At 40.7% G+C, this 23243-nt stretch overlaps 4 protein-coding genes and 1 long non-coding RNA gene across 6 annotated transcripts in view; 4 read left to right on the forward strand and 1 right to left on the reverse strand.

Annotated features, from left to right (window-relative positions):
• The window catches only part of LOC148734227 (uncharacterized), a 221737-nt gene that overhangs the window by 173998 nt on the left and 24496 nt on the right, over positions 1-23243 (reverse strand). The window lies entirely within an intron of this gene.
• LOC148734249 (uncharacterized) lies at positions 1330-2619 on the forward strand. Its single transcript, XM_088755676.1, has 2 exons — positions 1330-2075; positions 2189-2619. The coding sequence occupies exons 1-2, from the start codon at positions 1394-1396 to the stop codon at positions 2206-2208; spliced, it is 702 nt and encodes a 233-aa protein (XP_088611802.1). The 5' UTR covers positions 1330-1393; the 3' UTR covers positions 2209-2619.
• LOC148734250 (uncharacterized) lies at positions 3877-14257 on the forward strand. 2 transcript variants are annotated; one of them, XM_088754835.1, is made up of 2 exons: positions 3877-3988; positions 12136-14257. In XM_088754835.1, the coding sequence occupies exon 2, from the start codon at positions 12149-12151 to the stop codon at positions 13547-13549; it is 1401 nt and encodes a 466-aa protein (XP_088610961.1). In that variant the 5' UTR covers positions 3877-3988; positions 12136-12148; the 3' UTR covers positions 13550-14257. The 2 variants fall into 2 exon arrangements, with proteins under 2 accessions (XP_088610961.1, XP_088610960.1); XM_088754834.1 differs by lacking the exon at positions 3877-3988 and adding an exon at positions 4506-4700.
• On the forward strand, positions 5732-7694 carry LOC148734251 (uncharacterized). Its single transcript, XM_088752747.1, has 2 exons — positions 5732-5741; positions 6361-7694. The coding sequence occupies exons 1-2, from the start codon at positions 5732-5734 to the stop codon at positions 7497-7499; spliced, it is 1149 nt and encodes a 382-aa protein (XP_088608873.1). The 3' UTR covers positions 7500-7694.
• Positions 22795-23243, forward strand: part of LOC148734252 (uncharacterized) — a 5556-nt gene continuing 5107 nt past the window's right edge. Inside the window, exon 1 of the long non-coding RNA XR_015998979.1 lies at positions 22795-23243. This exon is cut by the window's right edge and continues 190 nt beyond it. This is a non-coding gene — a long non-coding RNA (uncharacterized LOC148734252).

Below are 23243 nucleotides of genomic sequence, written 5' to 3' on the forward strand. Positions count from 1 at the left end.
GAGTTGTTGACGACCTGCTCATGCGTTCTCTACTCCTGGATTATATAGCGGTTGGCCAGGCGTGAACAAACGAAAGCTATCTTCCCATCGACCAATCTGCTGCGATATAGTTTTTGGATATTCAACGAGGTGTTGACCCAAGTGATGAGATTTTTTGCTGTTATATCATGAAGGAAGACTTTTTTTTTTAGTTTTAGGTTCAGTACTATAATGCCCTTGAATCTAGCTCCCTACAGCGGCCACTTTTCCCTTTCCTGGTGAAAGGTCCATAAATTCACTTTTGGTGTAATCGATCTGCTGAGGCCATCCCACAATAAAAATAAAATTTATTAATTAATCACGGCCAAACTGCCAAAACAACCTCAGTACAATGAAAAGTTTGTCTCATACTGATGAACGAGTTAGTAAAATTTATACATAGATACCTTGATCCTCACAATCCTTGACAAATAGTGCGTGCGATGACAGTGTAATAAATAAGTAAATAAATAAAACCCGTGTACGAGATACTAACTCGACAAATAAACAGAAAAGGAAGAAACAGTTTGTGAGGTATTAGTGTAACAGTCTCACAGGTATGGATAGAAACAGTCCACGAGACATTAACATAATAAACAGAGAGAAAAAGAGAAAACCGTGTACGAGATGCTAACGTAACAAACAAAGAGAAAAGGAAGGGAAACAGTGCGAAAGAGAAAAGGAAGGGAAACAGTGAATTTGTTGTACAGGAAAGAAGCACTTTCACTACCGAGGGTATGGCTGGTCTGCAAAGGACAAGATTCCGTGGTGCAGAGAAACAAAGAAGTGGGTTTTCGTAATTGATGACTTGTTTACTAAGGTATTCGGTGATGACTTCCTTAAGTATGACCATGACAACTCGAAGGGCACTGTAGTGTCAGGAGGGTCCATGTCCAAGATTCATCGCTATCAAAACGGCTTTTGGGAGGAAGTTGACAAAGAGCACGGTAGTCCTGTATTCGATTCTACCTGTGCAAAACAACTAGAATCCCAATTTTCTGAAGCTGAGTTAGCAGATGTGTCCAATGCTAACAGTGCCACTCAGGTACCACACACAGAAGATGTTCCTATGGATTGGTCAGATTCTGGCAGTATGCAGTCACCGCAAACCAAAGTAAATTATGATGTAGAATTACCCAACTCGGATGCTGACCAAGACCACCCCGAACGCAGCAAAAAACAGCCTTCGTGTTCCACAGCGACTGGTCCAGTTACTGTGTCACCAGATGATACAATACAGCTCCAGTGTTCAACAGAGACTGATCTTCTGGGTGACGTTTCTGCTCTTTCCGTTGCTCAAACATCAGATTCAGGAGGAACTACATCATCTGCTGCTTTCAGCGCAACTCCTTTGTCCGCAATTTTCTCACTACCAATGACCAGATGGGAATTTGGTAGCTTGGAGGACAGGCTTCCTAAGGTGTCCTCATTCCGTGGTGAAATAGAGGTTCTGTTCGGTCACTTTGTGGTCACTGATCCATTCACCCTTCTGCAACGTCCAAGTGAAAGTTTGCTGAACGATGCCATGTCACTTATGGAGAAAGAGAGAGGAAAGCAGAAGAGGTCCCCAACAGGAGTAAAAATGTTTGGTTTTGGAAACTTTGACCTCAACGGTGTTGGAGTTCTGAGAAAGTTTTGTTCAGTTGCAACAACGAAGCGTAAACTTAACTCAGAACAGCGGTGGATGTCCAAAACTGAGGGCTGCACAGACCGAGAAAAGGAAGCAATTATGAAGGCATTGTGGCATACTGAATCACATCAGGCAATATTAAAATTTCAGAGGAAGTCAGTCGACTCGCTGAACTTTGCTGAACTTGTAGAAGAGAGATATCTTGATAACTTTGTTATTGACATATGCATTGGAAAGTGTCTAGAAGAAGCAAGGAGTAATGGAAATAACACAACTGTGTACTTACCTTCAGAATTTTTCACTTGGATGACGTCAGACGTAAAAAGCTTCAAATCAAGAAAGTTAATGCGGCTAGTACAACAAACCAACCCAACAGAAATGTCCCAAATATTGGCTCCAGTCCATTTTCCGACACGCAATCACTGGGGTATGACTTACGTCGATTTATTGAGCAAGAGCATTTTTTTCGATGATGGGATGAAATTCCAAATACCCTCAAATACACTTTCTCTGGTGAAGGCAGGCCTCCATCTTTTGCAGGAACTTTGCCCCTCGAATGAAGCACTCAAAACGAATTTCTGGACTTCAACACAGAACGTCACTCGATTTGGAATGCCATCACAAGTGTCCTTGAATTCGTCAGTTGGAATTGGCAGTTGCGGAGTAGGGGTGATTCTGGCAGCAATGGATTTTATATCTTTAGGGCCAAGCGCTGTTCATAACTTGTCATGGAAATTCTCTGACATGCAGCAGCATAGATTACAACTAATGATTCAAATATTGTCTTGGAGTAAGGCACTATGACTCACGTCAACTCGTAAGCAACTGGGATGCTTGTGTAACTAGAATACCCGTATTTAAAAGTGAATGTTTAGAGGAGTACTTTGACAAGAAGTTTTTAAGTTGAACGAGAGCTCTGAAATCTAGAAAGAATATGACAAAAGCAAAATTATAGAACGCGTAACGTGAATGTAATATTTTGAAGAGTAAACAGATGTAGTTATACTAATTCTGCAAATTTGCTAAAAGATGAAAACCACTTCAAGATATGTCTTACAATTCTGCCCACTTTTAATTATAATAAAATAAATGTAAACGTGACCCGTTAGCGTCGAGCGACACGTGCCACGTTCTTGAAATTGTTACGTCTCACTCACGCGCTCTCAGCACGACCCTCGTAAATACACTATGGAATAAACAAGCTATTGATCGAAAACTTGATTAACTCTCGACAAAATGAAATATTCTAACAGCTTAAAGTAATGTTACACCATATAATTTTTGACGAACATTTTAACTCATTATTTTTGTTGCAGCGTTTTGAGAAAACTTGAAGACATAAGACACTTGCAAGCAATGTCCTTGTTAAGAATTGTCCGCGCTAAGTGACACGGCTAAGTCGTTCCTTGTAAAATCAACTTTACGCCGAAGTTGTGGTTCAGCATGTGAAGATAACGACGAAATTTTCAGAGGGGATTCTCTGTTTAGTGGTTCACGAGTGAAATACTTTTCCAACGTAATACCGCAATGACATTTTGCCGTAGCCACTTGTCTCGTACATGTCCGGCCACCAGATCACTTCAAACTCTCTTAACGGACTACTAACGTTTAACTGGCTTCTACACGATACACGCCTTCTGGTCGTTCTGGCACGTTTAACAGCTGCATGAATGGCGTCCTCGGCCGTTTTGATGTCTTCTAACTCATTTTCATCATCTTCGCTTATGGTTCTGTTACCGCACCAGACCTGTGCTATCTGTATTTCCGGTAACGCAGATCGAATAACTTTCATTTCAAAAATCTTGAAAGAAATCCGTCTCGTACTTGTATGGAATATTGGAGCTCTCCAGTGACTGGTGTCTTTGACAGAGTATACTGTTGGCTTTCCCAGATCGGCCAGAAACTGTCTGAAGAACTCAGCTGGAACGAAATTCATTTCCTGTTTATGCCATTTTGCCGCGTAGTTACTAAAAGTTGGAATCACCTGAAACCACCTGAAACCATGTGCGACCCCCATGGAAACCATCTGCAACCCCCATGGAAACCATCTGAAATTACGTGAAACCACCCCAGAAGCCATCTAAACCCACGTGAATTAAACATTATCGCAAATCGGTATCTTAATTTTCAGCATGACGCAAAGCTTAGGCATTGCTAATTTACTCTACTTGACGTCTATTTTTATCTGTTATCTCACTGTCACTGACAATGAAATTAGTCTCAGTTTCATGACGCATTCCAAGATCTCGTTTGATAACAAAGGGAAGAGAGATAAATCTTGTAATTACACACTGGGTACACGTTTTTCGAGCTGTGCGGTCTTCTGTCTGCGTTTTTGAGGTCAGTGTTAACGAGACACCTGAGTTGCTTTGTACGATTGTACCAAAAATGATTTCATATAGTAGTAGTACTTTTACATATAGTAGAAGTACTTTAACGTGAAAACAGATATTCCAAGATCTCGTCTGATAACATCAATGACAAAAGAAAGATAGATAAATCTGGTAATTACACACTGTATACACAAAGGAAAACTGATTGCGGATACGTCGACTGACTCAAAAGGCACACACATAACCTATGCAAGACTGGTACGGCTCGACAGTGGAGGGTCGTAACTGCGATATCGTCAATAAGAATTCAACTCCAATGTTTACATAGCAGTTTCGCTTACGCATTCCGTGATCTCGTTTGATAACAAAGGGAAGAGAGATAAATCTGCTAATTACACACTGTGTAGACCTTTTTCGAGGCGTGGCTATTCGAGGTTTGAGGTCTGCGTTCTGCGTTCATGTCTGCGTGCTTTCATGTAATTTTCAGGTAATTTCAGTCAGGTGGTTTCATTGGTGGTTTCTGGTGGTTTCAGGTGGTTTCAGGTGATTCCAACTTTTAGTAACTACGCATTTTGCTGTATGTTAAAGAACAAAGTAACGTCAATGGCAACCTCAAGCTCCTCAAAATACAGCAAGACTACGTGCGACGCTCACACATAGATGTGAAACAGATCATATATAGACTTTTGATATTCAAAATTACCTCGAGCTCTTGGGTGGTGAGCATTTTTTATTCCTTTCAGCACACTTTCTCTCCATGTCTTATAAGCGCGATACGTTCCGGTCCTCTTGCTTATTCTTTGTGGTTTTGGAAGTGGCGCTTCGATTCCTTCAGTCACAAAGCTTATTCTCTTCGGTAAAGTTGTAATTGAATGCGCCTTAACCAAGTGCTTTTTCAGAGCGAAGCTTGTGTTAAAAGGTTTTTCGCATTTATGGCACGAAACCTGGTAGCTTTTCGAAGTCATATTGTAACGAAGCTATAGATGCAAGCTCCATCAACACCTTTTTAAGTTGCTTTCTGATTGGCTATGAAAACTTGCTTTCCAAAGTTAAACCACGTGTATTAACTAGCTAAATATGTTATAGATTGATCAAGCATATCATTATGCGAATAACTCCTTCAAACAGCTTTTAAGCATTTCAAAACGGGGCTTAATTTAGTTGAATTGTGGATGCGGCTTATCAGCAAAAGTCAAAGGATATATAGAAACATATTGTGCAGCGCCCAGATGTTTTGTAAGAGAGCGGTATCAAAAAGGGCACCATTTGTAAGTACTTGCTTCCTTTTCAATTTCACACTATGCACTAGTTACCCGGCTTTCTTAGGAGATCCATGAACTTAAAGTTTCTTTCTTGTGAGAGTTCTTTCAATGATCTTATTGAGAAGGCTGTACTTTAAGGTGACACACCCAAAAGTGCGGTATAACCCAGCGTTTTTGAATTTTTATTCTCTCGATGATCTTATTCAGTAGACTGTACTTTAAGGTGGCACACCCAAAAGTGCGGTATAACCCAGCATTTTTGTATTTTTACACTCTTTCGATAATCTTAGTCAGTAGACTGTACTTTAAGGTGGCACACCCAGAAGTGCAGTATAACCCAGCATTTTTGTATTTTTACACTCTTTCGATGATCTTAATCAGTAGGCTGTACTTTTAAGGTGGCACACCCAAAAGTGCGGTATAACCCAGCGTTTTTGTATTTTTACACTCTTTCGATGATGTTTTTGTATTTTTACACTCTTTCGATGATGTTATTCGGTAGGCTGTACTTTAAGGTGGCATACCCAAAAGTGCAGTACAATCCAGCATTTTTGTTTAATGCCACTTGAGTTGAGATTCCAAAAAGAAAGAAAGAAAAAAACAAATGAAATATTCTTTGTGTTTCTTTTTAATGAATTGTTGGGGTAGATTTACAAGAACGCATGGCATGTGAAAAAGTTTGGATATATCAACAAAGTTGAAATGGTAAATTGGCCACCGTAACGATTACAAAAGCTGACATTTCGAGCGTTAGCCCTTCGTCGGAGCGAATAGAGGAATTGTGGGTTGTGTGTGCTTTTAAAGGCAGAAAATGGAGCTACGTTATTGGTGGGAACATGGCAACGAGATGGGGAAAAAGAACTAGCGAAATACCTATGCTATAATTGTAGAGATTTGTTGCAAAAATTCTTCAACGGTAGGCCTATCACCGGGGTTTTCGTCAGTGGCTTTTTCACAAGCACCCGCACCTTTTCATAAAAACCTATTAAACACGACACAGCCTTCAGCATTCTTCCTAATGAGTAAATGTCACTAGCAATGCTGTAACGTTTTTCTTTTTGGACTTCTGGTGCTAAATAGGTCTTTTTTGAACAGTAGGACGAACTTCGTTTTTGAGGATGGCAACCCCAACTTGGTGCTTTTACCGAAATCAATAATTGGACGAATTGGAAGAAATTCCACCGTGCCTGGAATAACTATGAAATTGCTGCACGTTTAAAAGATCCTGAAAACCCTACCGCAAACAAATATCTGAGGACTGCCACACTACTAACCTGTATTGGCTCAGATGCTCTAGATGTGTACGAAGGCTTAGAATTTGCAGATGAAGCTGATAAGGAGGACATTGATGTTGTTCTCCAAAAGCTACAGTATTATTGCATAGGAGAGACAAACGAAATATACGAGAGATATCGATTTAACAAAAGGGACCAGGAGCCTAACGAATCTCTGGATGCTTACGTCACGGCACTGCGCACGTTGGCTAAGACATGTAACTTCGGAGTTTTAGAAAACAGTCTAATAAGAGACAGAATTGTCATTGGAGTAAGAGATTATCAAGCACGCAAGAAGCTTCTACAAGTCTCCAAACTCACACTGAAAGAATGCATTGACATCTGTAGATCATATGAGACCGCAAGCCAACAACTGAAAGAGATTCATCAGGAGGAAGTCAGCGCTATTAGTCAGGCCAACGAGAAGACACCTCCGCCCCCCATAAGAGAGAGAGAAATCCGCTGCAAGTTCTGCGCCAAAACACATGTTTGGAACAAGCTTAAATGTCCTGCATGGGGTAAGACATGCTCTAAATGTGGAATTCAAAACCACTTTGCGGTGGCCTGCAAAACCAAACTGTCTCCATCCGCTTTGGCCACGTCCTCTAAACGCCCCACACCAAGACATGTCCGCAGGCCAGTGCATGCAGTGGAAGATTCTAACTTGGATGAATATGTTACTTGTGTCGACGTCAAGAAACAAGTCTGTGCTGTGGAAAAGCCTTATCATAAAGACAAACTGCTTGCGGTAATGCTGTTAAATGGTCACCAAGTCCCATTCCAACTGGACACTGGTGCCACAGTGAACATCTTACCCGAAGAATCCTTCAAAGAAGTATATGGTGAAGACAGCCTACCCCTGCTGGACAATACAGAAGTAACTCTTGTTATGTACAACAAAACGGAGGAAAAGCCAATTGGCATGAAACGTGTTCAAGCTGTGAACCCCAGAAATGGAAAAAAATATAGCGTGGATTCGTAGTCGTAAAGGGGAAAGGGAAGCCGCTGCTTGGTTTACGAGCCAGTGAACAAATGCAACTCATATCTGTGGTCCGACAAAACATTATGGCTCTTCAAGCGGAAGAACCATCGCAGAGCAAAACACCACTTACGACGGAATCTATTCTCGAAGAATATGCCGATGTATTCAGAGGAGAAGGAAAGTTAGAAGGTGACCTCCACCTGGACATTGACCCGAACGTACCACCAGTCCAACTCCCAACAAGAAAGGTGCCGATCGCCATTAAAGAAAAGCTAAAAGAGGAGATGAATCGCTTGGAAGACCTTAATATCATCACGCCAGTAAATGTCCCTACCCCTTGGATATCAGCAACTGTCGTCACCATGAAGAAGAATGGCAATGTTCGACTGTGTGTTGATCCCAAACCACTTAACCGAGCCCTCAAACGGAATCACTACTCTCTGCCGACAATCGAGGATGTCCTTCCTGAGCTCTCAAACGCAAGATGCTTTACTGTGTTAGACGCTAAAAATGGGTTTTGGCACGTGTCCTTAGACGAGGAAAGTAGTTACGCAACCACATTTGGCACTCCATGGGGAAGATACAGATGGCTTCGAATGCCATTTGGGATCTCACCGGCCACTGAAGAATTCCAGCGAAGACTGGATCAGGCATTAGCAGGGCTAAATGGATGCAAGGCGATCGCTGATGACATCCTCGTATTTGGATGTGGAGCTAACGATGATGAAGCAGAAAAAGACCACGACGACAAGCTTACTGCTCTCCTCCAACGATGCCGAGAAAAAGGTGTGAAGCTAAACAGGGGAAAACTGCAGCTTAGGCTTAAGGAAGTGGCCTACATGGGCCACATGCTCTCTGCAGATGGGCTACAACCTGACCCTGGAAAAGTCAAGGCAATCAAAGAGATGCCAGCACCGACTGACAAACAGAGCATCCAACGTCTCTTAGGGATGACTAACTACCTGCAAAAGTTTGCTCCAAGACTTTCAGAGGTCACGACTCCTCTACGCGAGCCCACCAAAAACGAGAACGAGTTCCAATGGGATGAACAGGTTCATGGTGCAGCCCTGGATGAGACAAAGAAGATCCTTTCTACGACTCCAGTCCTAAAATACTTTGACCCAAGTGCCACACCCACACTACAATGTGATGCCTCTATGCATGGCCTAGGAGCATGTCTCATGCAAGACGGACATCCGGTCGCATATGCATCCAGGTCCCTGACCCCCACAGAAGTCCAGTATGCGCAAATCGAAAAAGAGTTACTGGCCATAGTATTCGGAATGGAGAAGTTTGAAGCCTACCTGTATGGAAGGAAAGTGCTGGTCGAATCTGATCACAAGCCCTTGGAGGCAATCTTCAAGGAAAGCCTCCTGAACGCACCCAAAAGGCTACAACGAATGCTCGTTAGACTCCAACGCTACGAGTTTGAAGTATCCTACAAAAAGGGAACCTCCCTTCTTATGGCTGATTCCCTGAGTCGCGCGTATCTGACGCCTAAGGAAGCTACTGAGGATCAGGAAGATGTCATGACAGTCTCAGATACTAGATCTCCAACAGAGATAGAAGCAGAGCAAGTGAACATGCTACAGTATCTTCCGGTCAAAGACGAAACTCTTCGCCAAATCGAAAACCTTACACAAGAAGAAGCTATCCTCAAGACCCTTGCTTGCGTCATCAAACAAGGCTGGCCAGAAAGTAAGCTCTATCTCCCACTGGAAGTTCAAGACTACTTTCCGTTCAAAGAAGAACTTGCTCTCCAAAATGGAGTCATTTTCAAAGGAGACCGTGTTGTCATACCGTTTCAGATGAGAGCTGAACTCAAAAGAAAGCTACACTCCAGTCATCTGGGAATACAAGCATGCCTAAGACGGGCACGGGAAGCGTTCTACTGGCCTGGTATGAAGAAAGAGATTGAAGAACATGTCTCCAACTGCCAAGTCTGCAATTCATACCACCAAGGGCAGCAGAGGGAGCCCATGATCTCACACCCAGTACCATCAAGACCGTGGCAGGTCCTTGCCGTTGATCTCTTTGAGCTCCAGGGCCAGGATTACCTTGTCACCACTGATTATTACTCAAATTTCTTTGAAGTGGACAAACTTGCGAGGAAGACATCAAAAGAAGTAATTGAAAAGCTCAAGCCTCATATGGCAAGACATAGAATTCCGGACAAGATAGTAAGCGACAATGGCCCCCAATTCAGCTCACAGGAATTTCAGACGTTCAAAGATTTATACGAGTTTGATCATGTAACAAGCTCCCCCACCTACCCGCAGTCAAATGGCAAGGCGGAAAACGAGGTGAAGACTGTGCAGCGAATCATGCTCAAAGCCTCAGAGGCTGGCAGTGATCCCTACTTGGGATTCCTTGACTTTCGCAACACCCCCACAGAAGGGCTAGGAGCGTCTCCAGCTCAGCGCCTCTTTGGCCGCCGTACCAAAACCCTCCTACCTACCTCTGGGCGACTACTAGCACAACCTGAATTTGACACCACTTCCCAGCTTCTTCAGGCCCAGAAGAATAAACAAGCCTTCTATTACAACAATGGCACCAAAGAACTCCAGCCACTTCAGCCAGGGAGCACCGTACGTATCCATCCACCCAAATATAAACAACAATGGACCCAAGCAACGGTTGCCAAACAAGTTGGTATACGCTCATACCAAGTTACTACTGACGACGGACGGGTGTATCGTAGGAACCGCCGACACCTGCGTCTCACAGCCGAACTCCCTAAACAATCACCTCTTGACATAGAGATACCTAACTCAGGTCATGGTCCCCTGCCCCTGACCAAAGTGGAACAGGTACCACCAGTCGTTTAATCAAACCCCCAAGAGATGGTCAAGCCACAAGCAACACCGAATCCTCCAGCTGATGACGTAACGAGTCCAGAAAGACGTAGCGCTCGGGGAAGAGTCCTACGTAGACCAGCATACCTCCGTGACTATACATGCTGACACTTACCTATGTTGTTTATATTCTCCGAACAATGACTCTAACAAACGATTTAGTTTTCTTTCCTTGTTTATTCTTTCCTCTTTGAATAACGGGGGAAGATGTAACGATGTTAATTTATGTATGTCGATTTAATTTATACAGTTTACCTTTCATCTCAGTTCCCGGATGTATTCGTTCGCCTCGCTTGATGTGCACTCGGCTTACAAGATTAAATGTTGTGTTATAACCAACTCTCTGGTGTTTCACTGTCTGTCTTAGCGAACACGTTACAGTAACGAACAACTAAAGGTGTATGTAATTAAAATAAAAATCATACACCAACGTCTTGCTCAAATCGAGGGATACACATCCCAGCATATGCCGGTCTGTTGAAAGCGAGCGTTTCTTTGATCTTATGAGGAGCCACAAGATTCTCACCAAAGATTTTACTTCCAATGTTTGTCGGTTTCGGGCAATACTTTGCGAGCATATTTTTGTTTGTGATTAGTTTCACGTCCACGCGCTTTCGCAAATTTTCCATTGTTTTTCCAAAAGTACACCGTTATTCATAAGTTTGAAGAAATCTTTTTCAAAAGCATTCTTTGTTTCAATTCTCTTCTTTGTGCTAAAATCAATAAACCGCTTCGTGAAATAACATTCCAGCGTGCAGTAAATACATTACAGTCTGAGGTGTAGCGAAGATTGTGTAGAATCCTATCCTTTATTCTTATGAATTATAAAGGAATACTTCTTTAGAACACTAATCGACTTCCATATAAAAGCAAACAACCGGAAATTCGCATACGTTTTTAATAGCACAAGTTCAGTGACATGATATCCATGACAACAAGACAATCGTTCGAACCTCGTTTTAAATTCCAAAAATTGTGTTTCTGTCGCGCGCTCGAATAGTTCCTTCTCTGAATAAACGACGTGGAGATAAAACCTACCTTCTTCGTCCATTCAGCCTTTTTTGTGCACAGAAACTTGCATTCTCGGTGGCGTGTTGATATTCAGCTGTTGAACACCTTTGAAGATGACTTTCGGTGAGAGTTTTTCGCCATTTGCTTTCATCACCAGAGCAACCGTGAAACTTTCTCGGTGGCGTGTTGATAATGAGAGCAACCGTGAAACTTTCTCAGTGGCGTGTTGATATTCAGCTGTCGATCACCTTTGATGCCGACTTTCGGTGAGAGTTTTTCGCCGTTTGCTTTCATCGCCAGAGCAACCATGAAACTTTTTCAGATCCATCACACCTTTTGTTAGCTCTCAACCTTTTGGTGCGCCTTATAACCGAGTATTTTCACGTAATTTTCAGTTTGGGAACTTAGCTTGACCAAGTTGCCAAGTTTGGGGTGCGTCTTTTAACCGAGTGCGCCTTATAACCAAGAAACTATGGTATATTGGTTTGGTGTTTAACGCATGCGCGTGTATCAACCCGAGAATAGCAAATTCTAACTTGAAAAGGAACATTTACAGTCATTAATCACAGTTTTCGAGTATGAATTTAAAAATGCGGTTTGAAATTCATCCTCGCCAACTCTTCATTTTCCAAAAAGTAATTTTTAAAGTCCCAACAAACTTAAGACCTTTCATTTCTAATAATTGACCTCTCAACATGGGATGAACAGTTGTAAAATATTACATGATTATATATATGTCAAATTAACGTGTACCTTTCTTGTCCATGTAGACTTGACTCAGAGATGGAAAACCTTAGCAATGAGATCGGAGAGCTGAGTAAGAAACCTTTGCCCTGCAGCGAGGTCGAGCTCAGAAAAGTGGCCTCTCAGTATAAAACCCCGTTTTATCTCTACGACAAAGAGAAAATACTGACTGGAACCAAGGTCTTCAACGACAGCTTTGCTTGGGTGCGATTGATGACCGGATCGAGTTTTAAGAATCACTTTGCTGTAAAAGCGACGCCGACCCCAATAATTTTGAAGATGCTGCACGAGGAATGTAGGATGGGAATGGATTGCAGCTCACTGACAGAACTTATTCTCTGTGAAAAACTGGGAATTGAAGGCGAAGACATCATGTTTACATCCAATAACACCGCATTTGATGCCTACCGAAAGGCGGTTGACCTGGGAGCCATTGTCAACTTGGACGACTTTTCCCAAATCGACAACCTAAAGAAGGCGTTAGAAGGAAAGATGCCCAAAGTGGTTGCATTCAGGTACAATCCAGGTCCTCATCACAAGATTTCATTCAACACGCGTGTCGGCGATCCTGCTGAGGCGAAGTTTGGCTTGACGAAAGCCCAGTTGTTCTCCGCCTTCAAGAAATGCAAGGCATACGGTGTGGAACGCTTCGGTCTACACACCATGATCGTGTCACATTCTCTGAATGCCATGGATCTGGCCGAGATTGCTCGGATGATGTTTTCACTGGCAGTGGAAATCAAGAAGGAGACAGGAATCGCAGTTGAGTTTGTCAACTTGGGTGGTGGCATCGGTGTGAATAATCATCCCGAAGAGAAACCTGTCGACCTGAAAGATCTCGGGCTCCGTGTGAAACATTTGTACGAACAAATTGTGTTGCCGCAAAGTGATCTTCACCCGCTACAGATCAAGTACGAATGTGGAGGATTGCTAACTGGTGACTGTGGCTGGTTAGTTTCACGTGTAATAAACATGAAGGACACGTACAAACGTTTCCTAGGCGTGGATGCTTCCATTGTAGACATCCTGTTGCCACCCCTGCTTGGCGCGTACAACTACATCACCATTGTAAAGGATCAAGTCCTTCCGAGTCATTTGAGAAAAGATCTTCCTGACTACAAGACGGTTGTGAACGATCCTTTGTACGCATGCCCGAATTACCAAGGTAACAAGAGAGGAAAAATGTTCGACGTGGTGGGTTCCTTGTGCGCGAACTATGACAAGATTGCCATCGACCGAGATCTGAATGAAAATCCAGAGATTGGTGACCTATGCATCATTCACAGCGTAGGAGCGTACGGCCGTGCACTGAGTTTCAATTTTAACGGGATATTAAGACACGCAGAAATTTTGCGTGTGGCTGATGATTGCTATGAGGTGATTCGTAAAGCTGAGACATACGATGATTATTTCACGACGCTGACATTTCCTGAGGACTGATGAAGTAGCGGCGTTCATCATTGACACTTAATAGATCAGATTTACATAGATTTTTTTGGAGATTCTTAAGTTTCATTATTGTAGTTCTGTGGAAAGTGTGGTTATTACTCTAGCCAGAGAGTGGGATCTAATAAAGTATGTTTCTAAGGGCCACACAGGTTGCCTCTGAATGACTGTCCAAAAACATTTCTATAGAAGCTGAAAAAGGAAATAGAAGATTTATCACTTTTCTCCCGCTCAGTGGATTTGGAATCAAGTTCCTTCAAAAGCGCTTATTAATTCTTTTTGCAAGCGCAGTTGGGTGTGTCAATATTTTACGAGTAGTTAACCGACAGTGATGTAGCAATAGAAAGGCTCGCTCTGGTTTCTATACATTTGACTTGTGATCATGTCTTCGTTTCAAATGTGAAGTATATGCACAGTCGGTGTTGAGGTGTGGCACAAAATTACCTCGCTATAGATTCTTTGAAGATACGGAGCAACCTTCAATAATAAAAATGTATGATGTAGCCTTATAAGATGGCCCTGCATCAGCAGTACAGAATTTTGTTAAACTTTGCAAAAGGCTTTATGTCAAAAACTCGATATGGAATCTCGATTGCGATCCAACAAAGAAAAAGGGGTTCACCGGACTGTTTGTTGAGTTTTCAGAGGAAGGAGCGGTGCTATGGTAACCGTAAATAAAATGTAAATTCAGAACTTTTTTTTAGAAGTGATCGAGTATTTTTCTGTTAACTTTTCTGAGGAAAGAAACCGAAAAATTTAGGCACCGACAAAGAATTAGTGTCAAATTTTAGCAGAATCATTTCGAGCTAACTTCAGACAATTTTTAAGGTTGAACGTTTGTTTGATGTCGCTACTTTACAGGAGGCAAAGAAAGCCTGACTGTAAGACAGACATAACAGGGACATACCTGAAACCTCACTCCACAAATTGCTCTCTCGATCGATCTCCTCTTGCTGTGTAAAAGATACTAGTCACTGGAAATTCAGATAACTCCGAGTTGTTGACGACCTGCTCATGCGTTCTCTACTCCTGGATTATATAGCGGTTGTCCAGGCGTGAACAAACGAAAGCTATCTTCCCATCGCCCAATTTGCTGCGAAATATTTTTTGGATATTCAACGAGGTGTTGACCCAAGTGATGAGATTTTTTGCTGTTATATCATGAAGGAAGACTTTTTTTTTTAGTTTTAGGTTCAGTACTATAATGCACTTGAATCTAGCTCCCTACAGCGGCCACTTTTCCCTTTCCTGGTAAAAGGTCCATAAATTCACTTTTGGTGTAATCTATCTGCTGAGGCCATCCCTCAATAAAAATAAAATTTATGAATTAATCACGGCCAAACTGCCAAAACAACCTCAGTACAATGAAAAGTTTCTCTCATACTGATGAACGAGTTAGTAAAATTTATACATAGATACCTTGATCCTCACAATCCTTGACAAATAGTGCGTGCGATGACAGTGTAATAAATAAGTAAATAAATAAAACCCGTGTATGAGATACTAACTCGACAAATAAACAGAAAAGGAAGAAACAGTTTGTGAGGTATTAGTGTAACAGTCTCACAGGTATGGATAGAAACAGCAGTCCACGAGACATTAACATAATAAACACAGAGAAAAAGAGAAAACCGTGTACGAGATGCTAACGTAACAAACAAAGAGAAAAGGAAGGGAAACAGTGCGCGAGATGCTTACGTAACAGTCAAACAGGTATGGACAGAAACAGTACACGAGATGCAAACATAAACAAAGAGAAAAAGGAAAAACAGAGCACGAGATACTAACGTAACAAACAAAGAGAAAAGGAAGGAAACAGTGCACGAGATGCTAACGTAACAATCAAACAGACGTGATAGAAAAAGTGCACATGATACCAACGTACAAGCAAGCAGCAACGGAAAGAACCAGTGTACGAGATACTAGAGTAACAAAATGGAGTAATGCAAATAGGACTCGGTCTCTTATAATATGCATGCAAAAATTTCAGCTTGCTCATTGGTTAAGGACGTGTCAATTTATCCCAAACAGTGCAGATAGTTGAAATCAAATTGACTGGCAGGAAAGTCGCGAAAGCAAAAGGAAAGCAAACTGGCGTAGAAGTAACGAAGGAACCGGAGGCCCTGAACAAACTTCTCTCGGAGTTTAAGGACTTGATTGCCTTCGTTTACCAGTTACCGCTCTTGAGTAAAGCCTAACTGAGAACGAATACAAGTAGTCAGTTATTCCTGACGGAAAGTTTAAAAGCTCGAGGCGAACTCATGCGGGAAACCCCGTCGACTCCAGCAACAATACGAAGGCAAGCGGTCGCACCAAGTGCTGTTAGGGGAAAACAGAGTCAATTTTTCCAACTTTATTTTTGAAAAACAATCACACAAGTCTTTCTCGTGTAATTTTGGAATAAATCAACACTCGTACGTTTTTCAAAGACAAAAAGTTGTACTCGCCTTTTGGGCTTGTGCAATTTGCCTTTGAAGAATTTACTTGTGTTGAGTTATCCCAAATTGCGCTCGAAATCATGCGATAACGTATAATAATCATACGAGTGAGTAACAAAATCAGACGACCACTTAGTGGCGAACGACCACTCCCGAAAGAATTGGACGCCACAAAGTCCTGTTGCCAATAGATCACAACTATGACAGCATTTGAGAAACAAACTAGCCATCAGTTATACGTTTTCATAAAATCATAAAAATGGTTAACTCGGCGAAATACACAACAACAGCGCGCATACACGACGCGTACTGTCCAATAGGCCTTTTGCAGTCAGAGATCACGTGCTTAGATACCGTATAGCAACGCCATACTGGAGAGCAAGCACTTCAGTGATCTCAGACAATATAGAGGTCACAGAGGTCTGCATTCAAACAAAGAATACATTTGATAACAGGTCAAAAGGTATCCCAATTCGAGAAATCCAGTAAGAAGTAATTAATAGCTTCCCTGGAGTGTATCAGCAGCAAAATCACACCAGAATTCGTTTTTCGCTGATACACTCCAAGGAAGCTGTTGATTAAAACTTACAAGATTTCTCGAATTGGGATACCTTTAACTTGTTATCCGCTGTATTCTTTGTTTGAATGCAGACCTCTGTGATCTCTATTTTGTCTGAGATCACTGGAGTGCTTGCTCTCCAGTATGGTGTTGCAAAAGGCCTATTCCTCGGGTGTGACTCGTCAACTGCTCATTACAAGCGCGACGCGTGCACTGTCTCGCGATAAACCAATCATGTTCGAGAATTTTCGTATAGTTTTGATGAAGCGGAGAAAAGGAAACACAGTATAAAAATCCCAAACACCACAAAAAAACACCATAAAAATCAAATAAGAAAGTGACTGAACAGAGTGCGTTATTCTGCCGTGACAATCAAAGTGAAAAAAAATTTGTGGTCTTAAAGCAAAAATTTTGCGTTTAATATCAACTAATAGGGCTGAAAAACAAACGGAAAACGATAGAAAAACTGCGCGGCAAAAATTCGTTATCCTCTAGCTTGGGCTTAAGAGGTAAAGCTTATGCGTTGTTAAATAAAGGTAATGGCGAATAATATTTACCTTTTCCCTGAAAAAAAACAAAACTGAAAGAAAAAAATTTTTTTTTTAACTTTTTTGATTATTTGACATTTTGTTCAGCAACTGCAATGACTTTAGAGATTTCGAGAATTCTCTTCCCTTAATCAAGTGGCTAGTTTCTATTGCTTTGGAATCAGTACTCCTGAGGTTTTGGAACTTCTGCAACATAGATGCGGGACGCTGAATTCCAGCCACTGTAAGCGTCTGCGTCTCCATAACCTTTACAATCACCGACACAGAATCCCACCCGCACTTTGCCTTTATGAACGTTTGTACAGTGTCCCTCGATATGGCGGATACGATGGGGATCTGCGTGCTTTGACACTCCACCCAGGTACACAAAACCATCAATTGGCAAGGGACCCGAGCATTCAGCACCGTTGAAAGTGAAATACCAGCGTTTGCAACATCCTGTGCAGCCATGCACGCGAAGGGCTCCATTCCATGAAACACGGATAGCTGTATCATCGCGAAGCTTGGTGAACAAGCATTCCTGTAATAATTATTTTACGTCAACAGTTTTAATTGAAAAGTAAATGATATGGAAAAAATCCATGAAAAACAGAAACATTTAGATCACTGCCGCGAAGATGAGAAATAGAAAGTTATCATATAATCCGAAAGCCGTCAATGGTACGGCTTTGTTGCAAAAAGACAGAGACCCGTCATCTTCTGTTGCGCAAAACATGATTGATAGCAGTGAACAAAAATGAGAAAATGCGTCACGTTTTTCGATGAATTGTGAATTTCTTCATCCGACTCGAAAAAATTAAGGAAAAGTTTTTTGGTGGTTTTCCATCGCGTGCCAGACTACGTCAAAACAAACTTTTCGAATTTTTAAGACTTATTCAGTGGTACTATGATAAAATACTTATTGAACCGTTCCATTCAATAAGTACATATGGCTGCAAGTTATATTCCAAGATGTAATTGTAAAAGAGGAGAATTAAAAATGAGAAAGCTGTAATGGCTAACAATTAAGTCTTCACGACACGAATTATGACAAAACATTAATTCTATCTTAAAACAACAACAACAACAACAACAGTAGTAGCAGTAGGAGAAATACTTAGATGAGAAATATAGAGAGGTTGTTTTTGCAATGAAATTTATACAATTATAAAAATTTTACGATGAGTGCATTTGATTCACAAAATTGTTCTTCTTTTGGATTTTGTGTCTGTTTATATGCATGACACGTAGCTGCGCTGTAGGTCAGAACATGGTAAGGAGAAAAACAAGTTTAAACTGGTTGAATGAAAAGCGTTCGTTGATACCGTGGGGATTAAGAGTGCCGATTTGAAAATTAAACTTCCTCGCTATAGCTTTGCAGCTTTCAGAACAAACTAAAAGTAAGGAAAGGCCACAGACTGCCATATGTTACGTAGGATGATTGGGGAGACTTAGGTGTCTAGCGACTGGTTTTGATGCCCCCTTGTCATTCCTTTATAAGTTGCGAAGGTGTTCTCGGAATCGATCACCTAGTCTGTCGGAGACGGACTTTTAATGCGTGACTAATAAGTGAGAACAATACGGTGAGGCCGGATGCGTTATTTTAGCTTGTCTGCATTTTTTTGAGCCTTTGTATATATATATATGAGTAAAAATCCTGTGAGTATCCAATATGTTTGGTTTTCATCCTTTTTGTCAATTTGGAGGGAATAATAACCGCTTTGGAGGCGTGCGTTTTCCCACAAGTCCTCAGTGTTTAACTTTCGGGTACAATTAGTACAGGGGGGGGGGGGATTTTGTTCAAAATACCAAACGTTGCAGACTGTTAACTGTTATATGTTATTTGCCCCTCAGTTTGTATTGTATACATTATATAGTTGTTGAAAAGGTAAGCGATTCAATACACTAGAAATAATTCCTCTTATTTACAAGAAAAAAAGAAAGCAAGTTTGCATTAAACTCTGTCTTCCTATTTTTCATAACGCCGTGTTTTTGATCTGACCAATCCAAGGAATGAAAACGGGAGTAAATTTTTTTTACACTATTTAGATACGGCGCGCTATCTATCAGTACCTGCTTTTGCTCTAGCTATTTCAAAGAACGGAAACGACTAGATCTTTGTGAACATTCAATGAAGATTTACCACATGGTAATAACTGACAAACACTTACCTTCTTGCTCTTCTTAAGGTGGCTCGTACCAGTTTCCTCGCGCGGGGAACAGGTCACTCTTGCGTGACGCGCGCGAGAAAAACGTGGGAAAAAAGCGCGTGATCAAAAGATGAAAATTCAAAACAAAGATGGCAGCGCGGGGAATTTTTTCTACTTTTGTGGGAAGTTTACCTAAGAGCTTGCATTTGATGTGTTGAGCGGCCACTGTGAATGCAGGAGATAGAAACTAAGATAACGAAGACGATTTTCGGAGAAGTGAATTGAATTGAATTTGAATTGAATTGAATCTTTATTAAGTCATAAGATAAATAATCACATATCCTATGTTACAACATTAAAAGAAGCTATATATATAAATTACAGAGAAAATCAAGATAAAAATTATAAGACTAGATTATGTTTAAAAATTAAGCGATTGACAAACGTGTTTTTGAACCTATCAGTGTTTATTTTAGGATAGTGACTTGTCTCTTTCCTCAGATTGTACTTGGTTGATTTCTTTTTTGGCATTATAGCTCTTAAAGGGTGTATTGTATTATTAAAAACATTCTTGAAGATACGTGTCCTGTTGATCTAACAATTCATAAACATTAATGTGGTCGGTTGTATACTTGCGCTTATAACATCGATCTAAGAAACATTGGATTGTTGTTAATTCGGAATTTACAGCGCCAAACACGGACAGCCCGTATAATATATTTGGTAGAACTAGATTTAGAAACAGATGGTCTACTTCGGCCTGATTGTACCCTTCTTTCCTTAAAGATCTTAAAATGAACAGGCACTTGTTTGCTTTGATTAGTTTTTCCAGAATATGTGTTATAAACCTACTATCTTCCTGAAATGTTACCCCTAAAATAGTGAGCTCTTTTGTCTGTGGTATTCCAGACACAATCGGAAACTCTATTGTACAACCTTTCTTGCGGAAAATGATTTCCTTGCACTTAGATGGATTGCTACACATACCATTACTTCTAGACCACTGGGAAAACTGATTAATCAGTGCGATAGAATTGTCATTATCACCTATCACAGGCGAGATAATGGTTGTATCATCTGCATATTTTACAAGCACGCTCTTATTGTCCAAGTGTATCTCTAAATCACTGAGAAAGACATTGAACAAGTGCGGCCCGCTGACACTTCCTTGGGTGGTACCTTTGTTGACCTTTGAAGGTTGCTTCACTTCACATTTAAAAGAAATATTCAACCGATATGAAATCTTGCGACGGCGAAAAAAGGAGAACTCAAGTGAAGGATAATCTACCTTAAGTGGAAGAAGACTTTGAAACTTCAAGGAAGATAATATGATATAGCCAGAAGTCATGTGTAGGATTTTTAAGATGAGCTCGGGAGGCTGTCTTTAACGGCTGTTTAATGATTTTCTTAGCAGTAAACGTCTGTAAACATCAGATCATAGGTGCTCGCGCGAGCACACGCATTTGTCAGCGGTAGCTAAAACAGATCATGAGCAAATGTCGATCTTATAGAATCCAGATTTTTAAATGCGCGAGAGCGCGCGTGGAAATTGCTAAACTCACGAAAGCTATTGCACGAAAACAAGTCCGGTGACCCCTTCTTTTTATTGTTCCAATATGATAATAACGTCGAAAGGAATCATCAGAAAAAAAACTATAAAATTCTACGGAAGGAAATTTGCGAAATTTGCGAAATTTGTGAAACTCCGCTCGGTAGAATTTTTTAAAAATCTTCGTGCATTTTCCTTTTCAAGTGCCAAAAGCAATCACTGAAAAAAATCAGGGGGTCACCGGGTTAGTTTTCGAATTATTTAAGCCACAAGCTAAAAAATGCGTCTGAATAAGCCTATGAAAGCGTTGCCATGGAAACTGCTAGTGACGAAATGACACTTATTTTTGGATAACCAATGATTATGTAATTCAACCCCGTAAAAGTGTTCAACTGGCCTTGGTCAGTCTTTCTGTTGTATTCTTTCAAAGTTACAAACCATCAAAAAGATGAAAACCGGTACGAGCCACCTTAAATGCTCTTTCGATTTGGTAAAGTTCTTTATGATTTCCAAAGGAAAAGTTGAACCAAATGATTTAATGTCGATAATTATAAACTACATTAAGCACTTCAAAGTGTTTACTACTCTCCCATTTGTTTTTTTTTTTTCAATTTCCCAGGTGTGTATTTTTAGTCAAAATGTTTTAGCCAGATTGAGATCAGCTTGTCAAACACTGCTTAAGGCTTTTGAGATTAAATTGCTCAATATTTGACTTAACAGCATGGATTAGTAATCCAAGATATAAGAGAGTTTTTTTTTAGCTCTGTTATGTCTTCGTCGTAATTAAGGTGCCGTCTAAGATTCCACCCTTAAGATACTCTAACGCATTCCTCAGTGAGTCTAATGGGACAAGATCGAGAGCAAGGGTAATATCTTGTTCTTAATTTAATCCGTGGACTTTAGACTGTGAGTTACGTCACCTCCGAATCTTGCGTTTGACATACGGAAAGAAAAGGGATTCGTATGGAATGTTATTTTAGTTTTAGCATCAGTTACGCCTCCCCAGTTTACATGATTTACAAGATAGACCTTTTGAAGTCATGACTAAAACAAATTTGATATCACCAGTTTCACTGGCGGAAAGTCAATACAAATTAATAACTGATGCTTTTTTCAGGTCAGGGATTCACACGTTGCAAACCAGCTGAGCAAATTCTACCCACAATCGCTTCTACCTTGTCTCTATGCTTGCTGAGTAATGTAGGATATATCTGAACCACAAACAAGTCTGACATAAACTGACATCGCAAGGTGTTTCTTTCCCAAACCACTCAACATTAAGCACTCAAGCATTATCAGTTTGACATCCAAATGTATGTAAACATTGTGCAAGAGTCACAGGTATCTCAGAGATTTTTAAATAGCCTCTGATACAACGAGTCTTATATAGATGATCATTTTCCCGACTTCCCTTAGCATTTCTCCGAATTTTGTTCAAACCTGTTTTTCAGACTAAAAAAAGGAAAAAGACATCACGAGATTAGTCAACGCTCAGTTCTTTTCATTCTCTGCTTCGTAAGGACAAATAAACTAATGGATCTACCTTTCAAGGATTATGCAATACCTTGATTACGTAATGATGTTTTCCATAATTAGTTTCATGTGATGGAAGTACACCAGGAAAGAATTTCTCTTGGTGAAAATTTTTATCCTTCAGGAATTGGTATTTAGAATCTACAGAGCTGCCTGGTTATCGTTGATATGAAAAGAAATCTTTCAAGAATAAATCATAGGAGTAATTTAATGAGGCAACAGAAGCGTTTCATAGGATATTGCGACAAGCACATTGTCACCCAGTGGCTTTCCACCACTGTAGCTTGCCATGTGAATTGGAGTAAATGGTTTTGAAATATCTATACGCTATTTTTGGTCAAAATCTGTTGATTTCCGTCTTTCATTAGTATAGTCCAACCCGTATTTAGCGATCACATACGGAGAATGGCCGGATTACCGCCTAATACAGGTTGACCGCTTTTCATTTATACTGTTTCCACAGAATAGAGGCAATAGAAAGAACGGAAAAAAAATGCCATTTTATGACATAATTGACGACTAGTAACATGGTTGACTCCGTGAGAAAAACATAGAATAAATTTGACTTGAGAGATTACACTGTGGGTATTATGATGATCGTGGCGATTAAAAAAGGCTGACTCCTGGTTAATATCTTATCTTCATTAACGTATTCCTCCGACGAGAGGTGATCAGGACATATATTGATAAGTGTTCTCTCTTCTCTTTCTTACATTGTTTCACCTTTGTGCTTTGAATTACACAAATCTTGATCAGCTTTGACCAATGGCACAGTTTCCTCTCGCTGTTATCCTGTTCTATTTGACCATGCCCGTAGTGCCCGGTGTTGTGGTCTATCTTTGTGTAGTGTCTATCAAATTGATGGGGGGTATTGCGCCTTTGAATATTGTATAGAAAGGGCGCAATATAAATAAGGAATTCATTCATTCATT

This window comes from Stylophora pistillata, chromosome 3 (genome assembly GCF_964205215.1).
Source record: "Stylophora pistillata chromosome 3, jaStyPist1.2, whole genome shotgun sequence".
NCBI lineage: Eukaryota > Metazoa > Cnidaria > Anthozoa > Scleractinia > Pocilloporidae > Stylophora > Stylophora pistillata.